At 41.2% G+C, this 23,485-nt stretch overlaps 1 protein-coding gene across 1 annotated transcript in view; it reads left to right on the plus strand.

Annotated features, from left to right (window-relative positions):
* Positions 1–19: 19 nt before the first annotated feature.
* Positions 20–23,485, plus strand: part of LOC131951279 (uncharacterized) — a 132,653-nt gene continuing 109,187 nt past the window's right edge. The window contains exon 1 of the mRNA XM_059313635.1: positions 20–194. Within this exon, the coding sequence (XP_059169618.1) occupies positions 183–194 (12 nt within the window). The 5' untranslated portion in view covers positions 20–182. The remainder of the gene's footprint in view (positions 195–23,485) is intronic.

Consider the following 23,485-nt stretch of genomic DNA (forward strand, 5'->3'; position numbering starts at 1 on the left):
GATGGCGCTGATCCAAGTTTTTATCTGCAGGATGATGAGGAACTGCTCAGTAATCATTCGGTGGTTTTTCAGAACATTGCCATTTCTTCAGAGTGGAACCAACATTTATCAATATATTTACACTTGATTTTGTGATTACAGAAAACGTTTACGGATATAAAACATTAATATTTATTTTTAAAATGGATATTGAGGTAAGTTAAAAAATTTGTTTCGTTTCTTTTACAGCCCTACAATACCCTCCTCACAACATAAAAATAATCCAAAATAAGTGGCAAAAAAATAAATATTTGCGATATTTATTTTTTCACATTCAATTTCGTTAAAATATAATACGTGAATAAATGAAGTGGGTTATTAATAAATAATTTTTAAAAAATTATTATTTATGGCTTTCTTATAAATAGTTTTCTCTGCATATTTATGGTTTTCTCATAGTTTTCTCTGCATATTTATTTAATGATAGTTTTCTCTGCATACTTATGTAATAATAAACAGTTTTCTCTGCATATTTGTGTAATAATAATAGGTCTTTATATAGACTCAAGGTCTAGATTAAATTTAGTATTTTGCGATAACAATAGTTATTCAGCATATTAAAGTTTTCATAAAGGTACTATCACACCGGTAACGTAACTAAGTATGTATAGTGCCCTTTGCGACTAAACATGTCTCAACCTATCATACAAGTGAGCTTAAAATCTTCGAAGTTTTAAAGCGAGTTTATAGAACTACTTTATACAAAGATATACAGTGTATCAGGGACGGCGTGGTCGGATGATAAAGCTTTACCACTGCTAACCCGATGCGACTATATAAGGAGTCCCTGAATCTACTCAGCTGTAATGGGTACCTGGGTCACTTTGGAGAAAATAAGGTCATTGAAGCTCTACTTCATCTGATCTATGTGTCTTGGGCACAAAAAGAGTGAGTCAATAATACAGTGTACGCCAGCCAGCCTATAAACATCTTATAAAGAATTTTTGTAAATAATTCGATGACCACCGACTCCTCCACTGATGTAAAGGATCATTTTGCAACAATATAAAGCCCAATATCAAACTTGTTTTTGTTGTCATGCTGGTTAGGACATCTTCCATTAAGCCACATAACGGTTTGTTTAATTAAAAAAAACGCAATTTATTTATTGGACAATCTATTTTATTGTGCATCGTAAAGCAGACCCCTGCATAATTTTTACCTGGGTTATCTACGTGAATTGATAAGCATTGTATCCCGGTAATTGAGACAAATTGCTAATCGACCGACGAGCAAATAGTTTTACACAGCGTCGATCAACAGTCCATCGTTTGAAGCTGCGCGACATTTCTCCATTTCTATAGAAACACCCCCTATCAACACACACCAATTTAAGCGTCAATCAACCGGCATGCATGAAAACAAAAGCACCCCCACCACTCTCCCCTCCCCCGACTGTTTACCTCGGGATAATTAATAAGTCATGAATATTTGTTAGCGGTGCTAACACTAAGGAAAAAAAAATCGATGGAAACGTACTGGAGTAATCTCAACATAAAGACTCTCGCTGGTGACGTCTTGACATCAAAGGCATGATGGGTAGAGAATTGCACCAGCCACCCCCACCCCAGCCCGTTATGTAGGTCATATCTTTGTGTGACGAATTATTTTAACTTTTTTTTTTCAAATTGGTTGTTCAGAAAAGAGGAGGTGAGTCGAGTCGGAGAGGAGTAGTAGGATGCTGCACATCTTATACAACACGACAATATGACGTCTTCAACACATCATATAGACGTTTAACGTTATAATCAATACCCTTATAAGACCCCTTCAATCTTTGCGAACTCCATAATACTTTGGCGATACAAAAATATCTGATATTTATAAGATAGCATAATTTTATTTCAGATTAACGTACATGTTGCTTCTGTATTTGAAACAGTGGTAAAGTTTTTATTGAGTTCGAAACCTTTTAAACTCATCTAAAGCTTGCAACAAAATTACAAAACCACCTACAGATTTGTGCACCACTAACCTATAGGTTATCGCTAAATGTCGACAGACACCCCGTCTATGTTTTAACTAATTAATTTCAACCACAATTGCTTTAAATTTATTTATTTAAAAAACAACAACAACGCGCCTTCACTTATATAAAGTATACGGTGATAACAATATACCACATGATGCAGGAGTTGACTTATTCTCTTCACAGTGTGTTTACTCAAGCATCACAATTCTTTTATCGTAAAGCTTTCGTTTTTCTTTTTACCTCTATGTGAACGCTTTACCAGAGCCCAATATTCTGATAATATTTTAGCTCTCGTGCAGAACTGTTGTAATTTTTATGCAGTAGCGAGTTGATTAATTTTTGCAATGCAGCCTTTTAGAACCGAATGCAAAGAGACGTTTACATTATTTTTGTACTGTTTGAACTGTAGAGTATAACACTGTTAGACGCAGAAACCTTTTAACTAGGAACTAGCTACTAAGACCGTGTTCTAGTCGAAAGGCAAGCCGTTAGATTAATTTTAGGCATGTCGTGAAGTAGAATACATGGACAAAATGTCGCTTATTCAACAAGAATTGTAAGCTTTTCCATACGTGTCAAATGTCGTGTCATAAATCTCGTGACGCCTGCTCGAGTTTGTTATTATTATTTCTAAACACTCAGCTGCTCTACACAGCTTGAAATCAGTACCCAGCACCAGCTTCTAGAAAAAAAATGACGACTGGGCTTAATTACATTGGCCTAAATATGGTTCAGCATTCTGTCGGCAAATATTTTAAATGGCACTCTTGATAGCCGGCTAAATTTTGTTGTATGTAGGCAGCACAATGTTGTGTATGCCGGTTAAACTTTGTTGTATGTTGATGAAACATATGTTGTAAGATAATTACAGCTGAAGTTCAAAGTGTGACGACATAGATCCCACATTAGGAAGTATGACAGAAGAGGACAGAGAATGGCTGGGGATGATAGAGACTGACTGAGAATTGTCAAGCACGTCAGAAAGGCTGGAGAACAACAGAGTACGGCATAGTTTGACCCTTTGAATACGGTCTTATTATAGCACGCCATTTAAACGGAAATAATATTAATTGTTCCAGAAGGTTCTACTCACTCGAGGACCTCACCAGTCCCTTGGGAACCCCACCCCTCCCCCGACGCGTTTATGGTTGTCATGACAACAGCGGGTGCCTTGAACTATATTCACCCTACCGCACCCTACTGCTCGTACAAGTCCGCCATCGTTGTAGAATTGACATGGTGAAATGTTCGATCAACTTTCGATTTAAAAGTGAACTTTTATCGATTGGATTATTTTTTTTTTAAAACCCAGAGCCCCAAAGCTTATATGTACCCAGCTCGCCATTAAATGTCTTGTTAAGTGCCCTGTGGGGGATCGTGGTCAACTCCAGGGCGGTCCCTTCCGGTCTGCCTCGTTTGAAGTGTCCGTGGATTTCATTAGTTAGCGGCCAATGGGATTACAGGAAAATTGTGTTATAAAGATAACATGGGGGGGGGGGGGGGGGAGCCGCTGGTGATTACATCATTAACGGTAACTTTATTTATGGTACATCTTCTGATGCTAAAGTTACTGGAATTTCAAACAGAGAATACAGTTTTAGATGGTACCAAGTGACGTCACTAGATCGGGTATCACTTGGTGCGGTAACTGAGGGTGTCACCCGGTGCGGTAACCGAGGGCGCCGCCCCACCGCTTCCAATAATTTCGCATTTTCGGTTTGGTGTCAACCCTCCACTCTACTATTTTATTAAATTGAAATGGATAAAACATTATTATTGACAGTAAATTTTGCGACTTTTCAATTTGGTGTCAACCCCTAAATAGTGTCAACCTGTTTGGACCCCCCCACCCCCGCTTTCTGACGCTACAGATTTTCCCGAGCCGATGCTGAATTAGCGGGCAGGGGCGGATAACGTATGGTAAAACTTGACTCAGGCCCCTGGCTAGAAATAGATCGGTGATTTTTTACTTTGGTCACGATATCTTGAACCGCCACTTATTGTTGGCACCAAACCAATGTTAAAACTCCTTAAGTTGCCGACCGATGATATTTCGTCATGGCATCGCTAAAAGGACTAAAAGTTTTCTAACGAAGTCTGTATTTACTATCAGATTTGAGGGGTTTAGTGGAGCGGGGATTCACATCTTAGACCGTTGAACACGTGACTTTATCCAAGACTTACAGACACGTTTTGTTTACCAAAACTTTGCCATCGATCCCCAATAGTGGGCCCATCTAAACACCATTCTTGTCCGCTAGAGTTGTGTTTGTTATCTGCTTAATGGCTCCCCTCTGCTGGTTGGTTTAACGGCTCCCTGCCGCCACAATGTTTAACGCCCCCTCCCCCTTCCACTGTTTAACGAACCCCACACCCCCATACTATTTAACTACTCCCCTCCCATGTTGTCCTGTTTAACAGCTCACGTCCTGTACTGGCCTATCTAACCGCTCCCCAAACATGCTGTATTAACCACTCCCCCCCCCCATGCCTGGTGCGGTAGAGAATTGAGACAGGAGGCGGAGAGGGTCGTATCGCAACTTGACATTTAAAACTGACGTAAGGGTCCGGCCTTTTTAATTTGTCCGTTATCTTTTTATCTGCGAGGCATTGGGCGGCACGGGTAAGATAGGAGCGTCCATAGAGGGTTGATATTATGGGATACTGCCCTGTTTACTTGTGGGCTGGGTAAACACTGCCCTGTTTACTTGTGGGCTGGGTAAACACTGCCCTGTTTACTTGTGGGCTGGGTAAACACTGCCCTGTTTACTTGTGGGCTGGGTAAACACTGCCCTGTTTACTTGTGGGCTGGGTAAACACTGCCCTGTTTACTTGTGGGCTGGGTAATGCCCTGTTTACTTGTGGGCTGGGTAAACACTGCCCTGTTTACTTGTGGGCTGGGTAAACACTGCCCTGTTTACTTGTGGGCTGGGTAAACACTGCCCTGTTTACTTGTGGGCTGGGTAATGCCCTGTTTACATGTGGGCAGGGTAATGCCCTGTTTACTTGTGGGCAGGGTAATGCCCTGTTTACTTGTGGGCTTGGTAAACACTGCCCTGTTTACCTTGGGCTGGTTAAACACTGCCCTGTTTACCTGTGGGCTGAATACAATAAACACTGCCCTGTTTACCTGTTGGCTAAATGCAATAAACACTGCCCTGTTTACCTGTTGGCTGAATGCAATAAACACTGCCCTGTTTACCTATTAGCCAGACGAATTGAATTTAATATACACATATAGGGCATATGCCTTACACAGATTTTAGCTTACAGGCAAGATAACTAAGGTAGCTGTTAACATGTTGACTAGTAGACTTTAAGGTAGTTGTTTACGTGTTGAGTAGTAGACTAAGGTAGTTCTTTACGTGTTGACTAGTAGACTTTAAGGTAGTTGTTAACATGTTGACTAGTAGACTTTAAGGTAGTTGTTTACGTGTTGAGTAGTAGACTAAGGTAGTTCTTTACGTGTTGACTAGTAGACTTTAAGGTAGTTGTTAACATGTTGACTAGTAGACTTTAAGGTAGTTGTTAACATGTTGACTAGTAGACTTTAAGGTAGTTGTTAACATGTTGACTAGTAGACTTTAAAGGTAGTTATTTACGTGTTGTCCAGATGACTTTACAGCGGCTATTTAACTGTGACTGGATGACTTTAAGGTAGCTGTTTACCTGTTTACTATATACTTTACGGTAGCTGTTTACCCGTTTACTATAAACTTTAAGGTAGCTGTTTACCTGTTGTCCAGATGACTTTAAGGTAGTTGTTTACCTGTTTACGATATGACTTTAAGGTTACTGTTTACCTGTTGTCCAGATGACTTTATTGAGTCTTTTCACTTGATGGTTGGATGCATACAATTCTAATTTTGTATTGTGTGCTGATGTCATTTTGAACACTACCCCAAAATCTATTCTTATACACTCACCTGGAAAAGCAATACAGAATCGAACACATCGATTATTGCGTATCGATTTTTTCTACCTTCTACTCAAATGTCATGAAAACATGGGATTTGTATAACGACGGAGTCAACTCTCTCTTGATTGAACATGTCAACTCTCTCTTGTCTCTACATGACAACTTTCTCTTGTCTCTACATGTCAACTTTCTCTCGACTGTACCCTGTATGCTAACTTTCCTCTTGACTGTCCACTTACTCATGTCTCCTTCAAACCTCCACCCCCAGCCCACACTCACCCTTCTCTGCGTGTACCCAGCCTACACTCGCCCTTCTCTGCGTGTACCCAGCCTACACTCACCCTTCTCTGCGTGTACCCAGCCTACACTCACCCTTCTCTGCGTGTACCCAGCCTACACTCAACCTTCTCTGTACCCAGCCTACACTCACCCTTCTCTGCGTGTACCCAGCCTACACCCTCCCTTCTCTGCGTGTACCCAGCCTACACTCACCCTTCTCTGCGTGTACCCAGCCTACACTCACCCTTCTCTGCGTGTAACCAGCCTACACACACCCTTCTCTGTACCCAGCCTACACTCACTCTTCTCTGCGTGTACCCAGCCTACACTCGCCCTTCTCTGCGTGTAACCAGCCTACACTCACCCTTCTCTGCGTGTACCCAGCCTACACTCACCCTTCTCTGCGTGTACCCAGCCGAGTGAGTGCCACGAATGCGCGTGAAACATGCTGAACATTTCTGTTCGTGTCAGGAGCGTGGAGAAGGAAGTGGGTGGGATTAGGACACACCTTTAGATAACCCCGGGGCTTTACCACCGGGCTGGAAACGACGGAGGGGGGGGGGAGGGTTGAGATCAGGACTAGGAAGAGATGCATCCACAAATAAAATAATTCTGTTGAGTGATGTGCCTGGGGGCTAGCAGGGAATGTCTGTTTGCTGAGAAACGGAGGTTTGGTCCCAATGTTTCCGAGAAAGTTGCTGCAGGAAATAAATAAACAGAAAAAAACTTGTTTAAAAAAAACAACAAAAATACTTGAATTAGAAAACACGCAAAAAGTTTTTCAGCACAATAAAAGAAAATGTAGAAGACTAGCAACTCTATTTCAGGAACGATAACTCGCACATACATTGTTTAGGAATAGATAAAAGATAATCAGTACAACATTGAAAAGTTAATTATTTCCTGATTTTCCTTACATGTGTTATTCATAATTGTACACACGCAGACGAAAAATGAGGGAAGAAAGTCTCCAAAAAACTAGATCGCGTGACAGACTTTACGGCACCCATCTCTATATCTCTCTTACCAAAAAAAGAAGACGCCATTTGGGGCGGTCTACACCCTCCGTGCTACGCCGCTGTATTATTCAGTTTATTGGTTCGCATACTTCACACATTATTCATCTAATATTTTCTTCAGACGGTCTAGTGTTTTCAAACACAGAAGCCTTTAATCTATAGTTACATTGGTCGAAGATATTTAGGGTCTACCTTTTTTTTTCTCTGTAATGTACCAAGTTTAGATGAAGATTATTTCTAACTTTTAATCTGCATTTTCCCCTCTAATGTACCAAGTTGAGAAGATTATTTAGCCTATAATAATTTATCTGCTATTTTCTCTATAATGTACTTTGTTAAGAAGATTATTTATAACCTTTTATCTGCTATTTTCTCTGTATGTACCAGGTTGAGAAGATTATGCCTAACCTTTTATCTGCTATTTTCTCTGTATGTACCAGGTTGAGAAGATTATGCCTAACCTTTTATCTGCTATTTTCTCTGTATGTACCAGGTTGAGAAGATTATGCCTAACCTTTTATCTGCTATTTTCTCTATATGTAGGCCTACCAGGTTGAGAAGATTATGCCTAACCTTTTATCTGCTATTTTCTCTGTATGTACCAGGTTGAGAAGATTATGCTTAACCTTTTATCTGCTATTTTCTCTATATGTACCAGGTTGAGAAGATTATGCCTAACCTTTTATCTGCTATTTTCTCTGTTTGTACCAGGTTGAGAAGATTATGCCTAACCTTTTATCTGCTATTTTCTCTGTATGTACCAGGTTGAGAAGATTATGCCTAACCTTTTATCTGCTATTTTCTCTGTATGTACCAGGTTGAGAAGATTACGCCTAACCTTTTATCTGCTATTTTCTCTATATGTACCAGGTTGAGAAGATTACGCCTAACCTTTTATCTGCTATTTTCTCTATATGTACCAGGTTGAGAAGATTATGCCTAACCTTTTATCTGCTATTTTCTCTGTATGTACCAGGTTGAGAAGATTATGCTTAACCTTTTATCTGCTATTTTCTCTATATGTACCAGGTTGAGAAGATTATGCCTAACCTTTTATCTGCTATTTTCTTCACGCTAGAAACATCAATATTTGATTTGCTTCATCCTTCACCATAAATCACACCGCATGTCAATCAGAGCGCATGCGCATGTTACGCCCCGCCCCTCCCCATCTCAACCCTCCCTCTCTCGGTCACGTGATGAAATCTTCAAAGACCCGGAATGTTCCAATTTCGTCTGATAGCGTCTCGTTTGGGCTGGGCAGACGGTCAGTGTCACGTGGTCCTACTGTCACTGAGAGTTTCTGTCATTGAAGAGGGGGGGGGAGGTGGCTGTCACTGAGGGGGGAGGGCGTCACCGAGGCTGGCTGTCACTGGGGGGGGGGCTCACTAAGGGTGGCTGTTCTAGTTTAATTTCAGAAGAAAGCAAAACTAAACAACTGCTCACATTATTAATGAAACAACGTAGGCACTGCTTCTTCGCATTTACTTTTTTTTATTAGTATCTCAACACACATACATAACACAGACGCTAACTCTGACCTTCACACTAACCCTTATACGGACCAAACAGAGACATGGAAAGAATAAAATAACAAAACAAATATGGTTGCCGGAACTTATCTAAGCGTAAAAAACACCAAACATAATTTGTCTGATCAAACCCTCGTTTGACCGCATTCAGTTGCATGAAAAACAACCTACGCACCGCCACCCAATGCCTTGTAAGTTTTTTGAAAAACTATTTTTAACATAATCCATGCTGGTACCCAACATCACCCCACCCCCCACACAACCCCTCCCTCACATCGACCCCCCCACACACAACCACTCCCTCACATCGACCCCCCCACACACACAACCCCTCCCTCACATCGACCCCCCCCCCCCCAAACACACAACCCCTCCCTCACATCGACCCCCCCCCCCCCCACACACACACACAACCTCTCCCTCACATCGACCTTTCCCCCCACAAAACACTTTTTGGATCAAACTGTCAATCCTGTTAAGTTCACAACTGACTGCTCACCAGCCGACTATCTGTCTCCCGCACGTGCAGGAGTTTTGTGTTCCAGACGTTGTTGTCGTTTCACGTCAATTGATGACGTGCGGCAGGAATTGGTAGCCTCATGTTAGTGGCACCAGTAGCTGTACAGAGACTAGTGCTGGCAGAAGTACTTACACTAGTGCCACTAGCAGTACTGAGCCTAGTGCCACTAGCAGTACTGAGCCTAGTGCCACTAACAGTACTGAGCCTAGTGCCACTAGCAGTACTGAGCCTAGTGCCACTAGCAGTACTGAGCCTAGTGCCACTAGCAGTACTGAGCCTAGTGCCACTAGCGGTACTGACCCTAGTGCCACTAGCAGTACTGAGCCTAGTGCCACTAGCGGTACTGAGCCTAGTGCCACTAGCAGTACTGAGCCTAGTGCCACTAGCGGTACTGAGCCTAGTGCCACTAGCAGTACTGAGCCTAGTGTCACTAGCTGTACTGAGCCTAGTGCCACTAGCAGTACTGAGCCTAGTGCCACTAACGGTACTGAGCCTAGTGCCACTAGCAGTACTGAGCCTAGTGTCACTAGCTGTACTGAGCCTAGTGCCACTAACGGTCACGACCCTAATGCCACTAGCAGTACTGCAGTAGTGCCACTAGCAGTACTGAGCCTAGTACCACTAGCAGTACTGAGCCTAGTGCCACTAGCGGTACTGAGCCTAGTGCCACTAGCGGTACTGCAGTAGTGCCACTAGCAGTACTGACCCTAGTGCCACTAGCGGTACTGCAGTAGTGCCACTAGCCTACCTGACACTAGTCACCAAACAATGATATTACGGACACGTGGAGGTTTAACAGACCCAGTGAGGCGAAGCTTGAACAAATGATCTGGCAAATGATCTGTTGACTCAACGATAAGGCTCAGCTTTGGTTCTGGTCGATATTACAAGCAGATGATTGTGTGGCTTGCACATTGTCCACCTGCCCGCCATTGGGTGATTGTAGGGCCATCGGGGGATTGTAGGGCCATCAGGTGATTGTAGGGCCAGCGGATGATTGTAGGGCCATCGGGTGATTGTTGGGCAATCAGGTGATTGTAGGGCCAGCGGGTGATTGTAGGGCCAGCGGGTGATTGTTGGTCAATCAGGTGATTGTAGGGCCATCGGGTGATTGTTGGTCAATCAGGTGATTGTAGGGCCAGCGGGTGATTGTAGGGCCATCGGGTGATTGTAGGGCCATCGGGTGATTGTAGGGCCATCGGGTGATTGTTGGTCAATCAGGTGATTGTAGGGCCATCGGGTGATTGTAGGGCCAGCGGGTGATTGTATGATCATCAGTTGTGTGTGGCTAGCACTAGCAAACTGTCCAGTTACCACTAGGTGATCGAATGCTGTAAGAAACAATCTAGAAATATTTACACTTCATAATACACTGTGTTTTAACATGATTTTTATCTTCCTTGTTTTAAAATTATATAATTAAAACGTTTTATCCGTTTGAATTGTTCAACGAATATAAAAATGGAAGTAATAAACCGGTCCTGAACAGGCCGTCGACCGAGGATAAACCAACAAGACCAGCTAACAGAATCATCGGCACTGGCCGTGATTCCATTAACTCGCCGTTAGACACCGCATGCCCAGTGTCCACTGATGGCTAGTTGAGCTTGTATGGAGGACGCTGGAACCGGAAGTCTGTACTCGGGTCAATTTCCGCTTGATGGTCACTTGGAGTGGGAGCATACGGACGGGGGTGCCAGGCAATTATTCGACAAAAGTTAAGCTATCTAGAGTTGGTCTTGTGTGCTCTGTAGCCCCAATCTTATGTGGTCCATAGCACCAATCTTCTGTGGTCCATAGACCCAATCTTCTGTGGTCCATAGCCCCAATCTTCTGTGGTCCATAGCCCCAATCTTCTCTGGTCCATAGCCCCAATCTTCTGTGGTCCATAGCCCCAATCTTCTCTGGTCCATAGCCCCAATCCTCTGTGGTTCATTTCCGTTAGATAGAGGTTTCCGGCAGAGGTACCACCTTCTATCCTCTACCAAGACCAAGTTCTATACATTCAGTTTTATGTCACGTGAGATAAAGTCTAATGAGGTGTCCAGGATCATTTCAGACCTCACCAGGGGCGTACCTCATTGTCCACGAGTGACGTCACGCAGGGCGGGGTGGAAACAGTTTATCAAGATGACCCGGCCCCATCATCCCCACAATGGCCCTTTCTTTCACCCGGTGCAAATATCTATATGGGCATGCTGAGTTTTTTGTGTGTGTGATGTAATATTTTCTTCTACGCCAGTGAATTATCTCGAATGTTCTGGACGTGGCGTTATTTGCGCTGCCTCTGTCCTGATGAAAAGACTTGGATGATCCCGCGCTTTTTGTCGGCGTGGAAGATGGAGTAGCACATCTAATGAAGGCGGCGAGCCGGGTTTACTGATAAAGCTTTTCATGTAATCAGCGTGGTGCCACAAGTTATGGGAATCTGGCTTATTAGTTTCTCCACGACACCCCCGGGATCATGGACACCCCCCCCCCCTCAATACTTATATTTAGATGTGATCTTATGTTTCCTTGTATCTAGATGTGATCTTATGTCTCCTGTCTTGTCTGAAATTCTCTGGTTCTAATTGGGTGTACATTTAATTAAAGGACCAATTTTTTAAATTATATTTTCTGTGCGCATATATTTTGTGTTTTCGATGTCCATAGTTGTCCAATTATTTGATTACTCTGCGAATATATTTTATTTTCGTTGTCCAATTATTTTCTGTGCGCATATATTTTGTGTTTTCGTTGACCAGTAGTTTTATTTACTGTGCGCATATATTTTGTTTTCGTTATCCATGTTTTCGGGGCATATATTTTGTATTCTCGTTGTTCAATAATTTTATTTTCTCTTTTTAATTTTTTTTTAGGTGTCAAATTAATTATGTTTTCTCTGAGCGTATATTTTTGTTGTTATCAAATTAATTATGATTTACCAGTTATTTGTTTTAGATATTCAATAATTTATATAAGTTTGAGTGTACATATTCGGTAAACACCGTATTCGATTATTTTTAATCACGCGTAATTAACCTCACTTAGGGCTACTCCAACATCAAGTATCCGAACTCTCAACAACACATTTGAAGTAATAACTACATTGACTCTGCCAGTCTTTGACATTCAAGCATTACGATGCATTATATTACTCTATAGCTATATCGCTAACCGGATCGATTTTAAATAACTTCGACGCAATTTCGAAATCTGATCGGGCCTTGTTAATTAACACAATTAAGCATGTCAAGCCTTACAAATCCAGTTGTCAATAGTGAGATGGTATCTCCCTCCCCGGGGGACGACATGTATATTTCAGCGCCACCCACGGGCCAGCCTCACAGAACTGGTTAATGTGCCGGGGAAATTTGTCATTAAATATTGACGTCCGTTAATTTTAACCCGGTCAACCAAAGCCTCGTCTACTGGTCTGGCTGGTCAAATATTCAGCGGCTCGTCCAGACGACGGTGGCGGAGGGGCGGAATATCGTTGCTGGACCGTTGGACGTGGTCAGCAGACGTTGAGTCACTCCCGCGGCCACTGGCTGAATTATGTACTCACCCTGGCCACTGATTGTAATCTGATTGCGTTTGCCTGACCGCAGCGCCATTTTGTGGCGGGGTGTTACTTCAGCGTCCGCCCTGGGTCAAGGGTTAAAGTCTGCGCATGCTCCGTTAAGTCTCGTTTGGTGATTCCGTTAAACAGATTTGGAGAACTCTTTAGATATTGGTTATCTATATCCGGATTATTGGCAATGGCGACTACATAATACACTGGTTTGTACGCTTCAAAAAAGTTATAATATAGCACAAATGCACAGAGCTTACAGTGATGCATTTTTAATTACACACAAGGCATAAAGTGATGAATTGTATTTACATAAAACCCATAAAGTGATGAATTGTCCTAATATATAATTCCCCATGTGCGCACTTCTCTCTCTCTCTCTCTCTCTCTCTCTCTCTCTCTCTCTCTCTCTCTCTCTGTCTGTCCGCAAAATATTTTCGCCGGACATCACGTCAGAAACGGCAGCGATATATGGAGAACTTTATACGGACTTTTGTTGAAAATAATATGTTAGATGTTTTAAATGTATAACCACAATTTTATTTAAATAAGAAAAATAAAAATTAAAGGCGTATTCGAATGTAGAGAAACAGTATTATTTATGCAACCGGAAAAGCATTAATAAATGTGAAAAATAACGCATAAAATTGTGACGTCACTATTGCTTATATATTAACTAATGACGTCATCTGCCGTGTTTAGAATAAAAAGAAATGAACTATTTCATTCAAATTTGATTTAGATCTACGTACACTATGAAATGTATACAATACAATTTTTCCGGCCTAAACTCATAACATTTATTTTATTTATTTGGATTCTAGATCTAGATATTCTAGATTCAACTATTCAAATAATACATTTCTATACTAAAGTATTTCAGGCCTTAATTACTTTATTGAAATCTTTGTTTATCTATGCAATTTGCTAATCTCTATAATATATAAAGCAAAGTTGTCGGGTGCCCGATAGGGCACTTCCCGGCGCCGCAGGCGCTTCAAATTTGGCAGGATCTTGCCTTGGGGCGACAGAACACGGGGGCCGGTTGGCCGAAAAGTCTACGATGATGGGGTCAAAACTGACCTCGACTGACCGGCGCCTTATATGAGCTATAAATCGAAAAAAAATGTCCACGGAGGAACCTCTTCATAACTCTTGAGGTCGTAGACCGGCCCTCGGGCGAATTAATTAAGCATTCAAATTCTCAATGTTTTCGAAAGCCTAAGCAAAGCTGGGCAGCATGCCTAGTATTTACATAAAACCCATAAAGTGATGAATTGTATTTACATAAAACCCACAAAGTGATGAATTGTATTTACATAAAACCCATAAAGCGATCAATTTTATCTACACACTTCTTAGTTCTGCTCTAAAGTGTTCAACAAAGCAATCACTATGACGACAGTAGCGTCACTATGACGACAGTAGCGTCACTATAACGACTGACAGCGTCACTATGACGTCAGACAGGGTCACTATGACGACTGACAGCATCACCATGACGACTTACATCGTCACCATGACGACAAATCGCGTCACTATAACGAAAGTCCTCGAACAATTGAAGCATTGAATAGTAAACCCGGTCAAATAAAATTGTTGAATTTTGTCCTTCATTTGTTGATGAAGTCTATTTATAGCGTTGGATAAAAATAGAATTTAAAAATAGCACGTTGATTAGCATCCCGCTGCTGTCGTTCTGAACAGACCGTGTATTGTCAGTGCTTGAACTACTTGACACGCCTACTCGCCTTTTTTTCTTCATGTCAAACCGGTAAACGTTGTTTTATCTTAACACCTAATATCACAACCAAAACAACTTTTATTATCTTTTAATTTCGTGAAAGTCTTTATGATAAATAATTAGTCATGCTCCAACATGAGTGTGTTGTAGTTCGTGGTCGTTTTGTTTTTGCCTTGAGAAAATCTGTAACCATTTTATTTTGCATTTGTTTTTCGACCAGCTAACACGCTATGTTTCACTGTATTAAGTCTATTGGTAAATAAAGTTCAGAATGTTTGTAGGCTTACCATAGCGCGGTTTACAAACTGTTTGTAGGCTTGCCATAACAGAGTTCACTAGCAGTTTGTAGGCGTACCGTAGCGTAATATATACACACACAAATATTCCATGAAAAATTTGTATATCAGCGGTTCTAGTTCTCTTTCACCCCACTACCCCCTACCCTAGCACCACGAGCTCCTCTAGGAGAATAGGGCGGGGTTAACTTCTCTTTAGGCGGGTCGGGGGGGGGGGGGGTGATAATAATTTGGACATCTTGTTAGCGGCAGGTAATTAACTTGACACCGTCCTCCCCTGGGACTGAAAGCTCTGGAGGACCGGGACAGGACAGGAGAGGACAGGAGAGGACATCTGAATTTTAATGGCTGACTTGGTGGCTGAACAGCGGTCAGGTTTGATGAGTTGATTTTCTTTCGTTTAAGCCAGGGGGATCAACAGTGTGTTAATGTTTGGAATAGTGCAGCGGTTCTAGTTCTGTGGACAGTTTCAGCGTTGTACTTTTAAGGGGGTAGGCTCCGGTAAAAAAAGAACTTTACTAATACTAGAGGGCAAACCATTTTTTTTTCTATACGGCTTTTTAAAGGTACATCCGAATATGCATTTCCACTAAAAAAATTAGTAAATTTTTTTGGGTAAGTATGACAACGGCGGCCATATTGAAAAATTAACCCCTTCGTAGGCTTTCCACCATTCAACAAATATTACATTTTAAGTCCAATAAACAATGAATTTGTAATCTTCTACCACATTTTGGGGTACTAAAAATTTTAAGTGCAGATCTTAAAACTAATTTCTGATGAATTTTCAAATAGTGGGTCCGTCAAAAACACTAGATTTAATGCCCCAAAAACTCCCCAAAACTTAGTGCTTTTACCGGATCCAAAATAATTTGAAAATTCATAAGAAATTAGTTTGAAGATCTGCCTACCCCCTTAAAATCCGAACCCTTTCTCTTGGGGGGTCACGCTGAAACAGCGTGTGGTCCCGACTTCAAACCTCCCAGTAACGCACCTGGTAATACAATCTTTCATCTTTAAAAGGTTTTAATGAAATCAAAAGATTTATTATTAATTTAATGAACCAATTTATAATTTATCTCGAGGGATTTTTAAAAATAAAATTTAAAATAATTATAAAAGTAAAAAAGAAAATCTAGATATCTTTAAAGTGGCCCATTTTTTCTTCGTTTCGGCTTGAAATATTATTTTTTATCTTTAACAAGGAGCGTCTCTGAAGCCGTATCTAACATAATTAACTTAATTAAACATCGCATGTTAGCATGCATTTTTTCCAGAGGCCATTAGCGCGCAGATATCTGTATCCCGTTTAAGCAGATTTGGAACATGGCTTCTCAATCCTAGCCAGATCCGATTTCAGGCAAAAATTTGAATCGAGATTTAGATAATAAACCTATTCAAACATCTAGTGTGCATGTGTGTGTGTTTGTATCTGTGTTTGTATTTGTGTGTTGGTGTTTGTCCATGTCGGTCAATGTCTGTCCATGTCTGTCCATGTCTGTCCATGTCTGTCCATGTCTGTCTGTCCATGTCTGTCTGTCCATGTCTGTCTGTCCATGTCTGTCCATGTCTGTCCATGTCTGTCTGTCCATGTCTGTATGTCCATGTCTGTCTGTCCATGTCTGTCCATGTCTGTCTGTCCATGTCTGTCCATGTCTGTCCATGTCTGTCTGTCCATGTCTGTCTGTCCATGTCTGTCTGTCCATGTCTGTCCATTTCTGTCCATGTCTGTCTGTCCATGTCTGTATGTCCATGTCTGTCTGTCCATGTCTGTCCATTTCTGTCTGTCCATGTCTGTCCATGTCTGTCTGTCCATGTCTGTCCATGTCTGTATGTCCATGTCTGTCTGTCCATGTCTGTCCATTTCTGTCTGTCCATGTCTGTCCATGTCTGTCTGTCCATGTCTGTATGTCCATGTCTGTCTGTCCATGTCTGTCCATGTCTGTCTGTCCATGTCTGTCGATGTCTGTCCATGTCTGTCTGTCCATGTCTGTCCATGTCTGACTGTCCATGTCTGTCCATGTCTGTCTGTCCATGTCTGTCTGTCCATGTCTGTCCATGTCTGTCTGTCCATGTCTGTCTGTCCATGTCTGTCCATGTCTGTCTGTCCATGTCTGTATGTCCATGTCTGTCTGTCCATGTCTGTCCATGTCTGTCTGTCCATGTCTGTCCATGTCTGTCCATGTCTGTCTGTCCATGTCTGTATGTCCATGTCTGTCTGTCCATGTCTGTCCATTTCTGTCCATGTCTGTCTGTCCATGTCTGTCTGTCCATGTCTGTCTGTCCATGTCTGTCTGTCCATGTCTGTCTGTCCATGTCTGTCCATTTCTGTCCATGTCTGTCTGTCCATGTCTGTCTGTCCATGTCTGTCTGTCCATGTCTGTCCATGTCTATCCATATCTGTCCATGTCTGTCTGTCCATGTCTGTCTGTCCATGTCTGTCTGTCCATGTCTGTCAGTCCATGTCTGTCTGTCCATGTCTGTCTGTCCATGTCTGTCCATATCTGTCCATGTCTGTCTGTCCATGTCTGTCTGTCCATGTCTGTCCATATCTGTCCATGTCTGTCCATATCTGTCTGTCCATGTCTGTCTGTCCATGTCTGTCTGTCCATATCTGTCCATGTCTGTCTGTCCATGTCTGTCTGTCCATGTCTGTCTGTCCATGTCTGTCTGTCCATGTCTGTCCATGTCTGTCCATGTCTGTCCATGTCTGTCCATGTCTGTCCATGTCTGTCCATGTCTGTCCATGTCTGTCCATGTCTGTCCACGTCTGTCCATATCTGTCCATGTCTGTCCATATCTGTCTGTCCATGTCTGTCTGTCCATCTCTGTCCATGTCTGTCCATGTCTGTCCATATCTGTCCATGTCTGTCCATATCTGTCTGTCCATGTCTGTCTGTCCATGTCTGTCCATGTCTGTCCATGTCTGTCCATGTCTGTCCATGTCTGTCCATGTCTGTCCATGTCTGTCCATGTCTGTCCATGTCTGTCCATGTCTGTCCATGTCTGTCCATGTCTGTCCATATCTGTCCACGTCTGTCCCATCACATGCTCTGTAAACCTTTTGGTCCCGTCAAAAAAATCTCGAATAACAAATGTAGCCGATGATAACAAAGTAAACCGAATCGATTGATCCTGCTTTGACAGTCAGTTAAACGTGTGGAAAGGTTTTGTCACATCCAGTCCATATTTCTTTCGTTCACGCGACATTCGATTTATGGCATGCAGCGTTTAACAATTTTCCCGCATGAGAAACACATCAACATGAGCAATATCTTTGTTCGTTTGCGTGACGCAGCTTGGGTCATTGAACCATGTAGCCTACGGCGTTGTGCCAATACGGACCGAAACATACCTAGGTTCACACTTAAGCAGAGGCGTCGTGAGATGGGGGCGGGAAGGGTGGGGGGGGGGGGAGGTACGGAACGCACCGGGTGACACCATTTAGGGGGTGACACCAAGACAAAAAATTGGAAAATATATAGAATAAATGTTTTTCGTTTTTTTTCAACGAATGGTTAGAGTTTAAGAACACCATGACGTAAACATTCTAACTATAGAGAAAACAATGATACAACCAGCTGTATTAACAACCGACCGTAGTTAAACATAGTATTAAATGTGAACGCATTAAAGCTATTACCAGAGGGGGGGGTGACACCAACTGCAAAATTTACAGAAAAAATGGCGGGGTGAGGGGGGTGGTGACACCACAAGGTTTAAACCATCACGTTTATTTTGAAATGATCTTTTTACCCTACTTAGGTCACGTGAGCTCTTAACTCAATTTTAACCCATTCCACAGCAGCAGTTTCATTAATACTAACCTAATTAGTTATTGTATGGTGTTAATTCAAGAATATATTTTCTATCTAACTTTTAAATACTTTTAAAACATGGCTGTGTTGCTCACTAATATGAGCCTACATTCAATTGATGATCATAGACCGACCTCACGAATATTATTTTAAGTCAACAATAAACATACATCAACAATATACGCCATTGCATGTTATAAACCTGTATGAAGATCGGCGTACCATCCTGCAGGAAGTATAGTAATTGTATCTTCTTACTTCTTTATAGTACTATTTCAGGATATTAAAATATTAGTGGTTCATAAACTCTATTTTAGCGACCATATAGGCATCTGAATTATGTAGTTTAAAGTTGTATGTAATAAAAAAAAAATAACGGGCCTGTCCTGGATTTGAACCCGGGACCTCTCGCACCCAAAGCGAAAATCATACCCAAGACCAACGAGCCGTTGTTGTTTGAATTTGGGATATTTCAAATTCATAGGTTTTAAACTCATTGTATAAGACATGTGTCGCACCATAGTCCGAATCCAAACCACATTTTCCGCGTGATTAACTTTACAGATTCGTCAGTATTACATTCTGAAATCTGTAGTCCATCGGTTATTGCCATCACAATTCAACAACAACCAGCGCTAGTGAACACTCTCCTCCATCCTGGATTATAAGTTGCTTTACATGTATGGTCTTGTGCGACGGCGTTGTCTCTGAGTCTACTCAGTTGCGATGGGTACCCGGTTCCCTATTGAGCTGGGCGAGACTGACTCTTCATATGCTGAGTTCACAACGATTTTTAAAAACATTTTCAGCATTAAATTTTTCATTTCTTTCATTCATCCCAGTCACTAAATTCTATACCCCCCCTGCTTTTGTTCGGCGCTCTTTGATTTATTTCACCTGTATATTTTACTACCTACCAGAGATAGAACTAGCATCCACAGGTTAAAGATTAAACCTGTTAATTACTTAATCCGTATAATTCATTCAACAAAACTCCAGCTGTGACATTTTAATCTGATGTTCAATACTTATACGTGAGTATAAACACTTTTACTGATATCTCGATCAACCAAATCTAATCCGTACACTCTTGACCTCAACGTTTTACTCTTTCACCTAACAAGTAGACAATTTACTCAGAAGATAAATAAATAAATACATAAATAAATAAATAAATAATGTGCTATATTATAACTTTTGAAGCGTACAAACCAGTTTATTATGTAGTCACCATTGACAATAATCAGGATATAGATAACCAATATTTTGTCTGAGATATTTTGTCTGAGATCAATTGTCCATGGTATCATTTGTCCTGATATATTTTGTCCCGGTATCTTTTGTCCGTGAGATCATTTGCCCTTGAGATAATTTGTCCTGAGATCATTTGTCCTGAGATCAATTGTCCGTGAGATATTTTGTCTGAGATATTTTGTCTGAGATCATTTGTCCTGAGATCATTTGTCCTGTCACCATATATATATATATATATATATATATATATATATATATATATATATATATATATATATATATATATATATATATATATATATATATATATATATATATATATATATATATATATATATATATATATATATATATTAGATATTAAAAAACAGCCATAAACGTAATGGTATATATGACAATTGTTTTGAATATTTAAGTTAGTACTAGATATTTTTCTTTTTTATAATAGCTAAGGGAAGTAACTTACAACAATAGTTCAATGCGTTTTTAAAACAAAGAAATTTAATTGTGAAAAAATAAAATGATAACTATAATTTGATTTTGCAATTTGAATATAAGTGATAGTCATCTTTTTAAAAAAATTACTTTAGTACTTAGGACATAGAGTTATTATTGGGTTCAAGTGTAAACATTAAACCTTTAATATTTTACAAAGTCAAATCTAAATATTTAGTGAATTTTATTTAATTAACCACTCTTGACATGTTAAGCATGAGTTTTCTTTCCTACTAATCGCAAACATCCGGACTGGCGTTTGTGTTTGTATTTGTACCCTCATCACCAGGGGTCAATTTCGTGTCATGGAAAATTTTGGAATGATATATTAGTATCAGTATTACAGAGACCCTTCTCCCACGGTCGTTTCTATTTCTGTCCATGCGTTGTTACAATGTGAACCTTTGACTACTCAGCTGAGGATCAAGCACAGTAAACTAAGCAGTCGAAAGAAACCGAATTTGCACACCTTATTCTTTAGTCTAGTTCTTCTACAATTTTATTTTCTCCATTTAATTACTAACGCCACTGTCCCCACTCAACCGTTTTTGTCAATTTCCTTGTAGTGAACGTATGTACCATGTTGTGTGCTATGTAAACCTATACATGTTCCATGTTGTGTGCTCTGTGTACATGTACCATGTTGTGTGCTCTGTGTACATGTACCATGTTGTGTGCTATGTGTACATGCTCCATGTTGTGTGCTCTGTGTACATGTACCATGTTGTGTGCTCTGTGTACATGTACCATGTTGTGTACTCTGTGTACATGTACCATGTTGTGTGCTTTGTGTACATGTACCATGTTGTGTGCTCTGTGTACATGTACCATGTTGTGTGCTCTGTGTACATGTACCATGTTGTGTACTCTGTGAACCTATACATGTACCATGTTGTGTGCTCTGTGTACATGTACCATGTTGTGTGCTCTGTGTACATGTACCATGTTGTGTGCTCTGTGTACATGTACCATGTTGTGTGCTCTGTGTACATGTACCATGTTGTGTGCTCTGTGTACATGTACCATGTTGTGTGCTCTGTGTACATGTACCATGTTGTGTGCTCTGTGTACATGTACCATGTTGTGTGCTCTGTGTACATGTACCATGTTGTGTACTCTGTGAACCTATACATGTACCATGTTGTGTGCTCTGTGTACATGTACCATGTTGTGTGCTCTGTGTACATGTACCATGTTGTGTGCCCTGTGTACATGTACCATGTTGTGTGCTCTGTGTACATGTACCATGTTGTGTGCTCTGTGTACATGTACCATGTTGTGTGCTCTGTGTACATGTACCATGTTGTGTGCCCTGTGTACATGTACCATGTTGTGTACTCTGTGAACCTATACATGTACCATGTTGTGTGCTCTGTGTACATGTACCATGTTGTGTGCTCTGTGTACATGTACCATGTTGTGTGCTCTGTGAACCTATACATGTACCATGTTGTGTGCTATGTGTACATGCTCCATGTTGTGTGCTCTGTGTACATGTACCATGTTGTGTGCTCTGTGAACCTATACATGTATCATGTTGTGTGCTCTGTGTACATGTACCATGTTGTGTGCTCTGTGTACATGTACCATGTTGTGTGCTCTGTGTACATGTACCATGTTGTGTGCTCTGTGTACATGTACCATGTTGTGTGCTCTGTGTACATGTACCATGTTGTGTGCTCTGTGTACATGTACCATGTTGTGTGCTATGTGTACATGTACCATGTTGTGTGCTCTGTGTACATGTACCATGTTGTGTGCTCTGTGTACATGTACCAGGTGGTGTGCTCTGTGTACATGTACCATGTTGTGTGCTCTGTGAACCTATACATGTACCATGTTGTGTGCTCTGTGTACATGTACCATGTTGTGTGCTCTGTGTACATGTACCATGTTGTGTGCTATGTGTACATGCTCCATGTTGTGTGCTCTGTGTACATGTACCATGTTGTGTGCTCTGTGAACCTATACATGTACCATGTTGTGTGCTCTGTGTACATGTACCATGTTGTGTGCTCTGTGTACATGTACCATGTTGTGTGCTCTGTGTACATGTACCATGTTGTGTGCTCTGTGAACCTATACATGTACCATGTTGTGTGCTCTGTGTACATGTACCATGTTGTGTGCTCTGTGTACATGTACCATGTTGTGTGCTCTGTGTACATGTACCATGTTGTGTGCTCTGTGTACATGTACCATGTTGTGTGCTCTGTGAACCTATACATGTACCATGTTGTGTGCTCTGTGTACATGTACCATGTTGTGTGCTCTGTGTACATGTACCATGTTGTGTGCTATGTGAACCTGTACATGTACCATGTTGTGTGCTCTGTGAACCTATACATGTACCATGTTGTGTGCTCTGTGTACATGTACCATGTTGTGTGCTCTGTGAACCTATACATGTACCATGTTGTGTGCTCTGTGTACATGTACCATGTTGTGTGCTCTGTGTACATGTACCATGTTGTGTGCTATGTGTACATGTACCATGTTGTGTGCTCTGTGTACATGTACCATGTTGTGTGCTCTGTGTACATGTACCATGTTGTGTGCTCTGTGTACATGTACCATGTTGTGTGCTCTGTATACATGTACCATGTTGTGTGCTCTGTGAACCTATACATGTACCATGTTGTGTGCTCTGTATCCATGTACCATGTTGTGTGCTCTGTGTACATGTACCATGTTGTGTGCTCTGTGAACCTATACATGTACCATGTTGTGTGCTCTGTGTACATGTACATGTACCATGTTGTGTGCTCTGTGTACATGTACCATGTTGTGTGCTCTGTGTACATGTACATGTACCATGTTGTGTACTCTGTGTACATGTACCATGTTGTGTGCTCTGTGTACATGTACCATGTTGTGTGCTCTGTGTACATGTACCATGTTGTGTGCTCTGTATACATGTACCATGTTGTGTGCTCTGTGAACTTATACATGTACCATGTTGTGTGCTCTGTGTACATGTACCATGTTGTGTACTCTGTGTACATGTACCATGTTGTGTGCTCTGTGTACATGTACCATGTT

Source organism: Physella acuta, unplaced genomic scaffold (assembly GCF_028476545.2).
Source record: "Physella acuta isolate Inbredline_101_S28 unplaced genomic scaffold, ASM2847654v3 ptg000806l, whole genome shotgun sequence".
In the NCBI taxonomy this organism is placed as follows: Eukaryota; Metazoa; Mollusca; class Gastropoda; family Physidae; genus Physella; species Physella acuta.